The sequence below is a fragment of the Pimephales promelas genome, chromosome 23, assembly GCF_988280905.1.
Source record: "Pimephales promelas chromosome 23, fPimPro1.hap1.1, whole genome shotgun sequence".
Lineage (NCBI taxonomy): Eukaryota > Metazoa > Chordata > Actinopteri > Cypriniformes > Leuciscidae > Pimephales > Pimephales promelas.
The window spans coordinates 4,875,835-4,890,742 of NC_142791.1; the positions used below are offsets into that span (position 1 = coordinate 4,875,835).

General features: G+C 37.5%; 1 protein-coding gene across 1 annotated transcript in view; it reads right to left on the bottom strand.

The window, feature by feature from the left end:
* ntm (neurotrimin) overlaps window positions 1-2,072 on the bottom strand; it is a 309,799-nt gene extending 307,727 nt beyond the window's left edge. Inside the window, exons 1-2 of the mRNA XM_039676458.2 lie at window positions 2,054-2,072; window positions 1,847-1,958 (exon numbers count right to left, since the gene is read on the bottom strand). Of these exons, the coding sequence (XP_039532392.2) occupies window positions 1,847-1,907 (61 nt within the window). The 5' untranslated portion in view covers window positions 1,908-1,958; window positions 2,054-2,072. The remainder of the gene's footprint in view (window positions 1-1,846; window positions 1,959-2,053) is intronic.
* Window positions 2,073-14,908: the final 12,836 nt, after the last annotated feature.

The window sequence follows — 14,908 nt, forward strand, 5'->3', positions numbered from 1 at the left end:
TCATCATCTCGTGTTTAAGATCCACCTATGGGAAGGGCATCTGTTCCAGAGAACCGGGGTTCAGTGACCTTTTGTTTTAAAGTCAGCATGAAAGGGAAGTTCTGATAGTCTTTCATTCCCTATTGAGGATGTATCTGAGTGAAACGGCTTCTTGAACAAGAAAAAAATGTAGGGCGGGACCTGATTTTGTCTATCAGGATTTGATTGGATCATTGGGGTTTGCTATTGCTGTGAGTGACAGGTTGTCCCTAGGAATTTTTGTCTACCGAAAATTTAGGGGCGAAAATCAGTGACCAAAACAGACATTTAATTACGGCTTCTCCGAAGGCACATTTTGACTGCATTCAGCATCTATTACATGCAACTGTCCATTTTGATTTCATGGTGACTAAGTTGACTAATGGACTGAGTAGTCCAGCATAAGTCACCAGAGAGAAGTCTGACATTTCACCAGAACATTAAATTAAAAAAGTTTTTTTTTTAAATTGTATTCGCGATAATATAATGCATTTAGAAATTGAATATATTTGCCTATTATTTCATAATAGTAAAATGCATTTTTTTTTATATCCATTACATGGGACCAGATCATTGAGTCGAACTCACAAATCGAACGAATCAGATTGTTGAACAAAGATCCGATTCAAGCGAATCATTTGTTGATTAATCACAATAGCTTATTCTGTCACGGACATAAATCATGATTTCCAGTGAATAACTGAATATTCACGGTTTCTTCCTCATACAGTCGGTGTCCTAATACTTCAGAAGTCGTGTAATATATCATACAAGACATATGGATTTCTTTTATGATTGTTTTTAATATTTTTTTAATAGGCCTATTCTTGACATTCACCTCTATTCATTGTATTTGCCTAGAAAAGACTATGACATTATATATATATATATATATATATATATATATATATATATATATATAACTTTTCTCTCCTGTAGCCTATACTGGGATAGAAAAGACATGAGGGTGAGTAAATAAAGACAGATTTTTACATAAGTATCCCGCGTATATTAAAGAGATAGTTCACCCAAAAATGAAAATTCTATCATCGTTTACTCACCTTCAAGTTGTTCCAAACCAGATATTTGGAAGAATGTTTTAATCAAACAGATCTCAATCCCCACTGACTTCCATAGTAGGAAAAAATACATACTATGATAGTCAATGATTGAGATCTGTTTGATTAAAACATTCTTCCAAATATCTTCCTTTGTGTACAGAAGAACAAATAAACACATAGAGGTTTGCAACAACTTGAGGGTGAGCGATGACAGATTCATTTCTTCATCAAATCATCCATGAACAGCAAAGCACATCTCTAACAAGCAGACTGGCGCGTCCTCCTTACAGGGCATATGTTAAGCACGAGGTCATTCCCTCGACAGATTAACCCTTCTTAAATCAACTTAGTATATCTCTACAACCAACTTAAACCAGTTTATCAGAAACTACGATGGGAGCTGCTCACTAAACGCACTCATTACACTGTTGCGCAGTCGCACAGATGTGAAACAAGTGCACGCGTTTGGAAAGACAGCGTCTTCATACACACCATCCAATGCGCTTTTCAGAAAACTTTCAAACGCGAATATAGTCAAACCATCAGTCCTCCGTCTAAAATGCTGTATACATCAAAAGCCAAACAGTATTATGCCCATCGTAACAGTTTGAAGCCGCAGAAAACGCCACAGAGTTGCACTTGTCTTTATTGACATGAACGCATCCAATACGAGACCAACACAATAATCTTATAATTAAAACCAATGGTTTCCTGCCACAAAAACACTTCCGAAGAATGATTAAATCTCTCGAAAAGATTCATCTTACCTTGTTGAATAAAAGCGATGGATATTCCAGTCAGGACGACCCAGCACACGGGATTCTTCATGGCGTCAGGAGCGGATCGAGCGCGCGTGAGGTCTGCGGGTTTGCTTTCCTTCTTGCAAATACCAATGTGAAAATCCGGAGGAATAAGTGTTAGTGTAGTCCCAGACTCTAAGTAACTATGAAGTGGACACTTGCTCACTCACTCACCTACGCCTGCGCTGAGAAGTCCCTCCTTCGGTGAGGTACTGCCTATGGAGCTGTTTGGCTGCTTCCACAGGATTAAAAGAACCCGCTGATTTCATTTGCTCAAGAGACTGTGCATTTGAAGTGCAATGCTTGGTTTAGTTTCCAAGTAGTGTATTTACTGAATGTCCTAATGCCTTTTTTTTATTTCTTAGTCCTTTAACCAGTTGTTGAGTTATTATTTAGCACTGTTTTTTTTTCCAACATGCCCTTTGAAATTAATTCAGCCCACTGTCTCAAAATTGTTCTTTTATTGATGGAAAACGAACAGCTTTCTACTTTTATTTCAGCATCTAACTTTTTTGGGGGGTGAGGTCAGTCCACTGTGTGTCTCAAACTTTAATATGCCAGCAGCCATATCACCCTGTAGTGCAGCCCAAGACTGGTTGCCCACTGAAGCTAAGCAGGATTGAGCCTGCTGAGTAGCTGGATGGGAGACCTCCTGGGAGAACCAGGTTGCTGCTGGAAGATGTGTTAGTGAGGCCAGCTACCTAACACTCCTAACGCCCCAGTAAAGTGATGGGGCACTATACTGTCAAAGAGCACCATCCTTCGGATGAGACGTCAAACCGAGGTCCTGACTTTCTGTGATCACAAAAAAATCCCAGGATGTCTTTCAAAAGAGTATGGCGTGTAACATCCTGGCCAAATTTGCCCAGTGGCCTCTGTCCATCATGGCCTCCTAATCATCCATGCATAAAGGTTTCTGTTTTTAGTTAAAAATGATGTTGTGTGCAACATACCTGATTCAACTCATCAGCTCATTATAATGAGCTGATGAGTTGAATCAGGTGTGTTTCATTAGGGAGACATAGAAAACGTGCTGTGTTGTAGGTCCTCCAGGACAGGTTTGGGAACCAATGGTGTAAACGGACCTTAAAACGTGGCATATGTTGAGATATGTATACATTTAAATATTCGGGGGGTTAAATCCTTTCTATTTTTCCATTCCAATCCATTTTTACGTAAAGTGAAGACCTCTGTAGCTCATTTTTAATTGGTTTAGCTGACTGTTACAACTCTCAACATTCCCTGGTCTCTCCTAAGCACTTTTATGATATGAGGAAGTGGACCTATGAGAGACATCAGAAGGTTATTAAAAACATTATGTGATTTTCTACTGCCAATTGGTGAATCAAATAAACAAATGTTGGCCTACTTCCAGTGGTCATTAATGCAATTTAACAACATGCACACACTTCCTCGTGTCAGTAAAACGCTCCAAGGCCAGCATCTACTTTAGAGAAGCACTATAATTAATTGGGGTTTTTTTTAGGTGTGGAGCACCACTTCAGAAACAGGTTGAGAAAGCGAATAAACATTTTGTGGTCGTTGCATTTTGTTGTAACTCTGTACGATGTGCGAAAGGTGAACATAAATTAATCATGTAATAATGGCTCTCTGTTCTCCTTCCTTGAAGACCTCAGCAGGTGACTTGCTGTTAAATTTGGCTTTGAATGTGATTGTGAAAAATCATTAAACCAGCTCAGTGAAGTGAAACTGCTTGTCATCTCCAATGTCAATGAATCCCTTTACGTCACACGAGGAATAAAAAAAAAAATCCCTGAAGCAATTTGGAGTCGAAACAGCAAACTGTTTGGCAGAAAATTAAGTGTGTGGAAAAAAATTGATTATTTGACAATCCTGCTTAACTGAGTACGTCAAGCCATGTTGTAAAGATGATTATGTTTATTGACATCTCGGACACAAATACACCTGCAACCTTGATAACAAGCTTGAACAGGTCAGAATGAGTAGCAAAACTTTATATAACAATGTTTGTCGCGGCACATTTTAAAGAGAACAGCTTCCCGAGGAGAGTACAATGCAGACTTCTCCTGAAAGACATATAGGCATTCACATTTTGTTCAGAATGGATCACAACTTGTATGTCTTATTATTTGTACTTTTCTATTAACAGTTCCAATTATAAGCTTTATTTTAGTTGCTATGATAGCTATGATGTAAAGGAAGGGCAAAGCTTTGCCACTAGCCTGCTAACTTAACATTAGTGATAGCTTTTGTTAGCTCTATTACTGTTTGTATTCATAGACTGTAAAAAAAGATGGACGCCGCCCCTTCGCTCTTTTCCATCAGAGAGAACTGAAGCCACCAGCGTGCCGATATGGCGCTGACATCTTGGAATTAGAGTCTGCGCACTTACGTTTTCGGGACCAGACATGCGCAATCGTGAGCAGGATGTAAAGCCGCGAAATCAAGACCCCACCCTCATTCTCGCTGAATCAATCGCAAGCACACGCCCCGCACTTTTATTAAGTGGCTGCTCCGTTCCTCTCCATTGATGTCTGCTGATCGCTGAACCTCGTTAAAATAAGGTAAATACAACTACTAACCACATAGTAAACATTGTGAAAAAAAGTCTGTTGGTGCTTCAGTGATTACTTCACACAGAGAACCTGTCAATCACAGCTGTCAATCATGATGTCACAGCACCGTTTTTATAGCATCACATTATTATAGAACTAATTAAAAGCAAACTTGCTTTAAAAACAAACATTTGAAATTACATCAAAGTGATAGAAACTACAGTAAATGACAGAAACTATCTTTGGGAAAGGGATATGTGAAATGTAATTTAATTGATTAGTTGGTCTCACGTCCCGTTGAGTCACATGGGGAGGCGGGGTTTATGACCTATACTAGGACCGGTCACTGGGGGGCGATGGAGACGTTTTGGCTTCACTTTTGAGGGCTTGTGCGGCACAGTTGTTTGCATTACCATAGTTTTTTCGACAAATATAATAGTGGATAACATTGTATCTATTAGGAAAAAAAACATACCACTCTGAAAACCTTATCAGGGTCTGAATCGGGATCAAAATGGTTTGAAATTGGCGGTATCATTGATATTGCGATTGTAAAGGGGCCAACTAAACAATCACAACACATTCTGTTCATCAGAAGGAGGGGCTTCATCGAAAAGAAGCGTTCAACCAGACTGGGGAGAGAGGAGCTGCAATAATGTACAAAAAAACTTTTTTTGAACAATTAAGCATGAAACCATGTTCTAGTACACCCCAAAATCAAAAATCTTAAAAGGGCCACTTTAAATGCGTGTTGAAATGGAAGTGGCAACAGAATTTTCCTTCCATATTGTGACGGATTACTGAAAAAGAAAAAGGGCAGGTTCTATGCATTGGTTGTTGATTGGAAATGGAAATTGAAATGTGCGCAGATTAAATGATCTGTCATTTTACAAGAAGATCTGGTTATGATATTTTGAATAAACAAAAAAAAAGTTAAAAATGAAACATGCACGGATGAATTGTTCACAGTAAAATCTATAACGTGCATTTAGAAAATAGATTAATTCCAACTTTAATGTAAGAATATTAAATTTTTTCACCTGTTTTTTGTTATAATTGTATGTGTAATCACATTGAAAAATAACAGCAAACCTTTCCTAGTGTGTTGATCGTGTTTATATAGACAGTAGTCTAATCCTTAGGCTTGAGATTTGCTCAAATATCTAACTCTAGCATTAATCAAACTTGCTTGATTTTCGTTTCAGCCCTAAATCGGTTCCTTGTTGTGTTCGTATCAGTCCAAATAAATTGGTTTCTTACTAGCACTGCAGACTGGCAGCATATCGTTGCCCTTGGGAAAGCCATTGCTTGATATAACCAGAGATCAGAAAGAGTCAGTTAATCTACAGCAAACAAACCACATTGTTAGTACGCTCTGAGAGTTTCAGCTCTCTAGATGAGCCTGTCCTGCTCTTTCGCCTGTTGACTGAACAGACCATAAGACCGGATCACTGTGAGACCATGCTTAGAGAAATGAAAGACCCTGCAGAGAAGTGCATAAGCTTGGAGGAAACTCGATGAAGGAGAGTGTTTCAACCAGGCCATTTGAGAGTCCAGTATTGGGACAGTTGAAATGCAGAAAGTCACCTTGCTCACTCTGTGATCCTTTAAATCACTGCTGTCTCGGTCGGCTCGACTCGGCTGACCCGAGGACAGCCTGAAGTGTATTAGCCAGAGAGACTGACAGATACATTAGTCAGCGAATTCTTCTCAGATGTGCTACAGCTCCATCAAATAAGCTTCATGACTTTATTTTGTCTGTCAGGGCAGTTGGGCGTATACCTTTCGCTGTTTTGATTTATTTTATTTTTTCAATGTCTGTGCCATCTGCATTTTAATTTATCATAATTTATCACTTAACTTATAGCTTTTTTGGTCAAATTTGAGTTATTGCTGTCAAAAATCAATCCCAGGATGGATGATTATGAGAAATAATGTTAATTTTGTTATTTTGATTACAAATAAGTTGCTTGCTTTTAATTCAGTACATTTAAAACTGCTTATTATTTGATTGCCAATTGATTACCAATGTGTCATTATTTAAATTTCTATTGATTTTTATGTTTGTAATTGTATATATTAAAGTATAGGTTGATAGTTAGAGACTGTTGCATGATATAGAGAAATAGATGGATGGATGGATCTTCTATATTGATAGATAAAGACTGTCGGACGATTAATAGAGAGATAAATATATGGATGGATGGATGATTGGAGAGATAAATAGACGGATGGATGGATGGATGGAAAGACAGCTCACTAGGTTATGGAACAGTATTTGTCAGTATTCATGCGATTATGTGCTTATGTTTCCACCGAGAGCATGTTGTTTACAATATATTCTGCCTCATATCTAATATGCCGTAATGAATGGAACTATGGTGCTACCATATTAGGGAAATAATGTGTATCAAATGCATCTATATTGATGTTTTCTATATTGATTTAAAGCTAATCCCACTGTCAAAACAAACAGCTGTGAAATTATATTTCAACACATTTTGAGTAATGAGGTAATGGATCTTGCTGTCAGGAATTCATAATTCCTTCAGGACACACAGAATTTTCACACAGATTTCACACAGAACATTTTATTTCTCTCAATCTTTAGAAAGAATACAATTGAGGGAAATGAAAAAATACATAATCTACTATTGAAAATCTACATTTTATTTTCAAAACTGTAGTTCCTATGAGACAAATTGCTGTCTGTCAACATATTATTTCATCTGTCCTACATATGATGTACTATACAAGCCAGTGGTTCTCAACAAGTGGGTCATGACCCAAAAATAAGCTGTAGGTCTGTTCTGATCACCGAGACCAGAGATAAGTATACATATTATGTGTAGACCACAATTTTTGTGCTGTATATCATTGGCTGTAAGAGCATGAAACCATCAAAATTCAAGAGGCCAACATTGTCCTATTAAGCCTTAAATTATATGACTTAAGCAGCTCTTTGTAATATTATTTGTATTCATGCCATTTTTTGTTTACTTTTATACAATATGATTTTGGTTCATGCGATGTAGTGCAAAAGTTGTAAAAGTTGTTTATATAGACCACACACTCAGTCACACTTTTGTACACACACTGATATTATTCATGCTTTCTCTGTCTCATTATAATTATAGCTATTCTTACTGTTTGATATATGAATCTTTTCTTAATATCTTTTCTGGGAGTGTCGGAAAACCGGCAGAGCCGGTGAGGATTAGAGATTGTGCATTGGAGATGGATTGGAGTTCATTTCCCTTCCGGTTCTGTATCTGCAGTCCTCTAGGTGGGAAACAGATGAAAGTGTTGGAGAATCTGGAATGTTTGGTGGGATTGCAACGTTTGTGGGGCTCTAACAGTACATGAGAACTGATCTGAAAACAGGTTTCTCCCCTTTTTTTCTTTCTTAAGCTGGTCCTTAATCCACATGCTTTCCTTGAGTGTAGTAGTAAACTAGGGTGACCACCATCAAACCAAATGTGGGACGATTATTACGTTTGTGTGGGACAATGTGGGACATGTTACCAACACTAAAACATAACCTGAAACTGTTATATAATCTCTTTATAATTTAATAAAAACATTTGTATTCTGCCTTTCAGCTGATAAAATACTTTGTTCTTTAGTCTCTTCCAGAAAACGCCATTGCATTAAATGTTACATAACATGGCTTTATTTAACGTCGTTTAAATTCAATATCACTGAGGTAGCAGGCATCATGCAGATAACTATTTTTGAAACAGCTCTGACCAAGTCCAACTAAAATACCCCCAAACCCCCATTGCACACTGAGTCTGAAATTTTCGTATGCGTTTTTTCGTGTTCGTCAGCCTAAAAATTCGTCACGCACAGAAACCGATGCACACTGAGTCCGATGCATATTTATTAAACTTTTGCATAAAAAAAATGCAAAAAAATACTAAATGGATTCGTCAAGCAGTGAGGATGATTTTGTTGGCCTCTCTCTTATTGAAAAGAGAAGAAAGAGAAAATATTGGGTCCATCCCAAATCGTCATATAACTGACGTTTTGGGACGTCTTTTGACCATACGTCAATATTCGCCTTTTTAGGGCCCCCTTAAACGTCGGTAGATGAGGTTATGGGATCCTAACTCTACCCCATACCTAAACTTAACCCTAAACCTAACCCGTCACCTAACTGACGTTAAAGGTGAAGCGTCAGTTGTATGACGGCCCGGGATCGCCATCTACCGACGTTTAAGGGGGCCCTAAAAAGGCGGATATTGACGTATGGTCAAAATACGTCCCAAAACGTCAGTTATATGACGATTTGGGATGAGACTGTGTTAGTCCATCCAATCCTGAAATTGCACCTATGGGAAGGAGAGGAGTTGCAAATTTATCCCGAGCGATTGGAAAGTTTCGGAGGCGGTATGCAAGCGTGATTGACATAACATGAGGTAAAAAAAATTTTAACGTGTGAAAATTTCAGATGCGAATTTTGGACTGTGCAATGGCCTTAAAGCTACGCTGTGTAACTCTTTTAGTTTATTCTTAGCTAAAAACACTAGGTTCTTTCAAAAATATATGTGCTCATTAATTTATTTTACTTCGTTCAAGTAACAAAGTATTCTCGTGAGTGTATAATACGCCATTGAAAATACATACGGGTAAGGGGTTCTAATGTCAGTCGCCATGTTGCCCCTCCATCTTGAATGTACATTAGCCAAAGAGGGACATACCTGTTAATTCAAGCTTCGCCTTTTGCGTTTACGTTTGAGTTAACACTCATGGACGAGGTCGAACTGGAAGCCATGTTAATCTTGGACTACATTGGCCACCGTAGGAGTTAAAACGAAATCGGAAATGAGAGGAACAGAAACATATTCACTGGATTGTCCTATACCTTTTCACCGCTAGATGGGCGTAAAAATCACACCGTGTAGCTTTAAGGTTGGATACAATGTAAGCTAACACGGCTTGCCATATAATACTAGTATCTTTAAAAAAAGTTTTGTACCCAAAGAATAAGCATTAGTATTTAAAGAATAGGCTCTAAAGAATAAGCACTAATAATAGCTAATGTATAAGTACTAGTACTTAATGGAATAGATATCTAAAAAATAAAAATAAAATAGGTACTCGTAGCATGAAAATAGGTACTAGTCGGTTAAAAAAAATTAAATGTTAAAATGGCTTGCCATACGTCTCTATAAAGATCATGCATGCATAAATGTGAAATGTACCTTTATTAGAGGAAGACGCTGCATATCTCAGTTGAATTGACCGATACATCACTTAAAATGTACTCAAGTAAAAGTAAAAGTACACCACTACTCAAAATAGTACAATTTCTGATACAAAGCACTTAATTACAGTAACGTAGTATTTGTAATTTGTTAATTCACACCCGTGGTAATAAGCTCTGGCTTACATGAAACTTCCTCTACCGCAGAGATTCCCTGTGCTGCTCCATCACAGAGGCTCAGCTCTGGATGACAAGGAAGTGTTCTGAATTTTGATGAATGTTTAATTTCTGTTATACAAGTTGATGGGTACTGTGCTTGCGCTCTCGGGAGGCTTATACGGTATTAATCATTTTCATGGTAAATGATTCCACGTCTCTGCTGAGAGAAAGGGGATGGATGAGGCAACATTTCTGACAAGTATTTGCACCAGACTTTGCCATGATAATCAGCTGGGGACGTATAATAGAGGCAGTATATTATATCAACGTCCACATAAATCCTGAAAGATAGAGGGAGTGTGACTCCAATTGAGATTCAGGATGCAGAACGAACGGGGTGGAAGAAAAATGGAAGGTGATTATATTTTGCTGTCAAAATTGGCTGTTTTATTAAGATATTACGAATGACCTTTTAGAGGCAAAATAGAGTTCAATATTCAAAACAAAGTGAGCGCTGAGAATTCATCTTATCCTGGTGGGTAAGTCATTGCAAAATGGCAAAAAAATTAAATTTGAGCACATACTCATATCTCACTTATCATAAATATAAATATTGAAAACCGGATGCATGGGAACCGTTTTTAATGTCAGAAAGTATTATGAAGTAAGTCATAAGAGAGACTGATGTCATTTAATGTTGATGTTATCTGAGAATATATGAATTCAGAATGATTGATTGTTTTGCCTTGAGGTTGCCATGGTTGCATAACGCTATATATCTATAATAGTATTTTTTATATATATTTATGATCTTCTTATATAGTTCTGTTCTTTGTCATTACTTCAGTGATTTATTATGCTACTATATTTTAGATGTTGTTTAGCACTCATTCATATTTAGTCTCAGACATGGCACGAGGCTGCCCCCTGGTGCTCGTTTAAATGAGTTACAACCTCAGTTCAAGTGGAGCTGGTTGTTACAATATGTAGCCACAGCAGCAATGGCAGTTGGCAGCTCACCATTTTGTATTGTATATTGCATTAAAAATCACCAGTTATAAAGTGGATAAATTATTTATTATTTAGGATGAATTTCAGATTTTTTGGTTCATTCTTCATATGATTTATTTGACAGATGCCAGATCTTCTAATCGAGATAATTGATGTTTGGCTGATTTGGTTCTTGAAACTAATTTGTGAATTTGATTAAAATATCTGGACTGAGTTGTCTGCGTGATCTTGAGTTCATTGGAAGGACAGATGGATCGAATCTTGAAACCATGATAAGCAGTGCAGCGATTGGCTGGCGTCAAGAAAGCAACATAATGGCGTCATATAATTAAAAGCAACAGCCAAGCAGACCAAAATTGCATAAAAGTTCTAATAGATAGATAAATTAAATGTGTAAATGTTTGTTACACGATTCCCAATCATTTCCATTTTTTAACTATTTGTTGTATTTGTACAGGCTTTACACTAGGGGTGAGTGCCTTTTTTTCTTTGATACTGTTTATGTCTCTGTCTCTGTTTTTTTTTTTTTTGATATAGCGAAGGAGTTGAGGGAAGTTTATGTTGTTTATTTCTTTTTCTTATTTAGGATTCCTCAAATTAGGTAGAGGGCTGTTCAAATTAGGTAAAAAAAGCAACATAACATTTTGCCTCAAATTAGGTAAAGAAAGCAACATAATGACATAACGATCTATTATCTCGACTAGAAGGTCTGACATCTGTCAAATCATCTCAGATGTATTCAGTTGTGAAGAATGGAGATAAAATGTAAAAAAAAAATGTGAGACAAAAGTCATAATTATGAGATGAAACAAATGTAAATTATGACAAAAAAGTCAAATTTGGATAAAAGTTACAATTATGACAACAAAAAGTGACGTCAATGTTATAATTCTATTAAAAATGATTATTTTGTATTTATTTTTGTGGCCAAACTGAGCTGTCATTACAAGTTTTGGATTTGAAAGGAAAAGTCTGTCAATAGAAACAAGAAAAAAGTTTAAAATGAAGTTTGAATGATTATATATGAAGGCGTATTGCATTCACTTTAAGAAAAAAAATCTACTCTGTTTTTCTGAGTTAATGAGAAAAAAAAATTGCTCTGTTTTTCTAATTAATGAGTTAATTTTTCATGAGAAAAAAAATATTTTGCTGTTTTTCTGAATTAATGAGTTAATTCAGAAAAACAGAGCAAAAACTTTCTCACGAAAAATTAACTAATTAATTCAGAAAAACAGCAAAAAATATTCTCATGAAAAATTAAATCATTAATTGAGAAAAACAGAGCAAAACCATTTTTCTCATGAAAAATTAACTCATTAATTCAGAAAAACAGAGCAAAAAAAAATTCTCATGAAAAATTAACTCATTAATTCAGAAAAACAGAGCAACATTTTTTTTTCTCATGAAAAATTCACTCGTTAATTCAGAAAAACAGAGTAGATTTTTTTCTTCAAGTGAATGCAATACTTTTCCGTAATTATAGGCCTATAGATAGAAATAGACAGATAGATATCCAATTCTGTAATTCTGAATTTTGTGCAACCCTGTTAAACGGCAAAAATAAAAGTTGAGTTCTTGTTCTTGCTCTTAATCCGAGACAGTCTAACTGACTCTAGCCATAAAAGTGTCTGAAAAGAGCAGTTTTGGTGTCTGGTGTTATTGAATGTTTTTGGCCAGCTCTAGTTAAATGATTTTCTAACGTAGAGCAATCACGAGGCTAAGTGGATGAGACAGAAGCGGAGCCTGAGCTCACAGGGTGTGCAACACTCCTGTCAGACAATTTAGTAATGTGTGTGTGTGTGTACAGAGAGAGTGCAAGAGGCTTGAAAGTTTTTGTTTGACTGATATCATGCTGAGACCATCTCTCTCCGGCAGCAGGGGGCCTTTGCTTGGAGAGCGAGCAAGAGAAAACAACAAAGAGGAAGAGGAAGAAGGAGCGAAGAGGAGGCAGAGCTATCATGCTTCTAAATGATGTTACATTGCCAAATCTGGCTCCTCAACAAACACAAAGACTCCCCTCTGGGACGCTGGTAATACCCTTCAAAACACATCCTCAATAATTCCTAGATTGCACCAGTCCTGGATATTTATCACTGAACATGGTTGAAAGAGGACACTTCCTCGTAATCAAGTTAAAATATCTAACATTTTTACTTGCCGTTGGTGAGTTACTGAATAACAATACAGAAGAGGGTCATATTCCTGAATCATCTCATATAATCGCAGGCCAAAAGCTAAGCAGCTCAGCTTCCTTTCTACTCATCTCATTAGATTCATTTCCAGTGTGTTTGTGTGTGCTGTTAAGACCATTAGACCGCACGGCTCCAGATCTACTAAAGATGAGAGCGGGAGGAACAAATCTTTAGTGATTAACTCGTACTCGTTTTTCTTCCCAAACCGTTTCTCCAAAGCACCTGCTGCTATCTCACAATGAAACTCTCTGTCCCTTGAAGATTTTGCCCATTAATTCCAGATTAGCGGAGTGGACACGGTGGATTCTGCCAACTAGAAGCCCATGTATAATTTGGATATGGGATGGAAGGTGCCGTGGCTTCATTTAGAGGGAGATGCAGAGGGGTGAGAGGTCTTTCGGATACAGATGGATGATCTAGAGGTAAGAAAGCTGAGGGGTGAGAGGTCTAGATATCCGGGAGCCTGTATGTCTAGGATGGATACGCATCTCTCAGCCTCATGGCTCCGATTTTTCAGGGGTATTAGCATTTTTAATAAGCCCTTGTCATTAATTTGATCTGACAGCCTAGACAAAAAAAATAGGCTTGACTATAAAAATAGCACTTCATGTTATGGCCGCTAGAGGCCAGTGTCTTCAAACACTTACCACAAAGTTATTACATTCATTCCATACAGATGGACAAATCCATAACACATAAGTCATGTATGCACATGTAAATCAGCTCATTTAATTTTACAGGCTTTTAGCAGCAGTCAGCTATATGAATTGGAGAAACCTAGTGCACAAAATCCGCCCTTAGGAGAGAGTATTGAAAGACTTTGGGATTGGCCCACTGCACTCTAAAAAATGCTGGGTTGTTTCAAACTCAAATTTGGGTCAAATATGGACCAACCCAAATGTTGGGTTAAAAATGTAATTAAAAAATGTACAGTTGAAAGTGAAAGTTGCAGTTGGGTTAAAATTTGAAATTACATTTTTAACCCAACATTTGGGTTTGACCATATTTGACCCAAATTTGGGTTGAAACAACCCAGCATTTCATGTACTGCATATAGGCTACCTGCATCTGGTCTGTAAAGTCTTAAATTTACTACCATTTCCTGCCACCAGAGGACACTATTTTTGTCAGTAAAGCAGGTGTTCTCATGAAAACCTTGTTTACCTTGAATGTTTTATTAGTTGAGTCTTTAAATTGTTTTCATATTTTTATTTCATTCAGAACATACCGACTAATTATTTTGTGCAGAATGAGGACTTTTTTTTTTTATCAGTGACTATCCTTGACAGAAACAAACAAAATAGTAATTTGAGTAGTCTGTTTTGGGTCGTGCAGGGCACCCAGAGGACCGCGCTCCGTCCCCCACGACGCATCCGTTATGCTAAGATAAACATCTGTGGAAGAATGCATTCACGCTACCTAATTGACACCAGTGACGCCAAATAGAGTTATATTTACAAACAACCACTTAAATCTAATAGAATTCATTTACATTTTTATGAGCTGTTCTATCCCGGCAACAGGCATCTGGGGAAAGCAGATGGGAAGAGAATTAAAGAGTGAATAGAGGCATTATGAGCGTCCACAGAGAGTGGGCCTGGGTTTATTTCTATCCCCCTCTCACAAGGACACTAGATGTTCCCGATAGCCCCGCGGTAATGGCTGAATCATATGGATGGAGGGGTTCACGCAAGTCACCAGCCGACAGAAGCCCTTAATGTAAAGGAGTGGGATCGGACACAAAGAGGGTGGATGGGGCGGCGTGGTCGGGGGCAGAGGTTCAGAGGAGGGAGTGATGCCCCCTCTGAGTGCACTTAAGTGGTTAAAAGTGTAGGGAGGAGGAACAGGCCGCTCCTTAAATGAAAATGAAAAGAGACAAGACGAGTATAGTTTGCTCCTCCCGTACTTTCCGCTAAGAAGA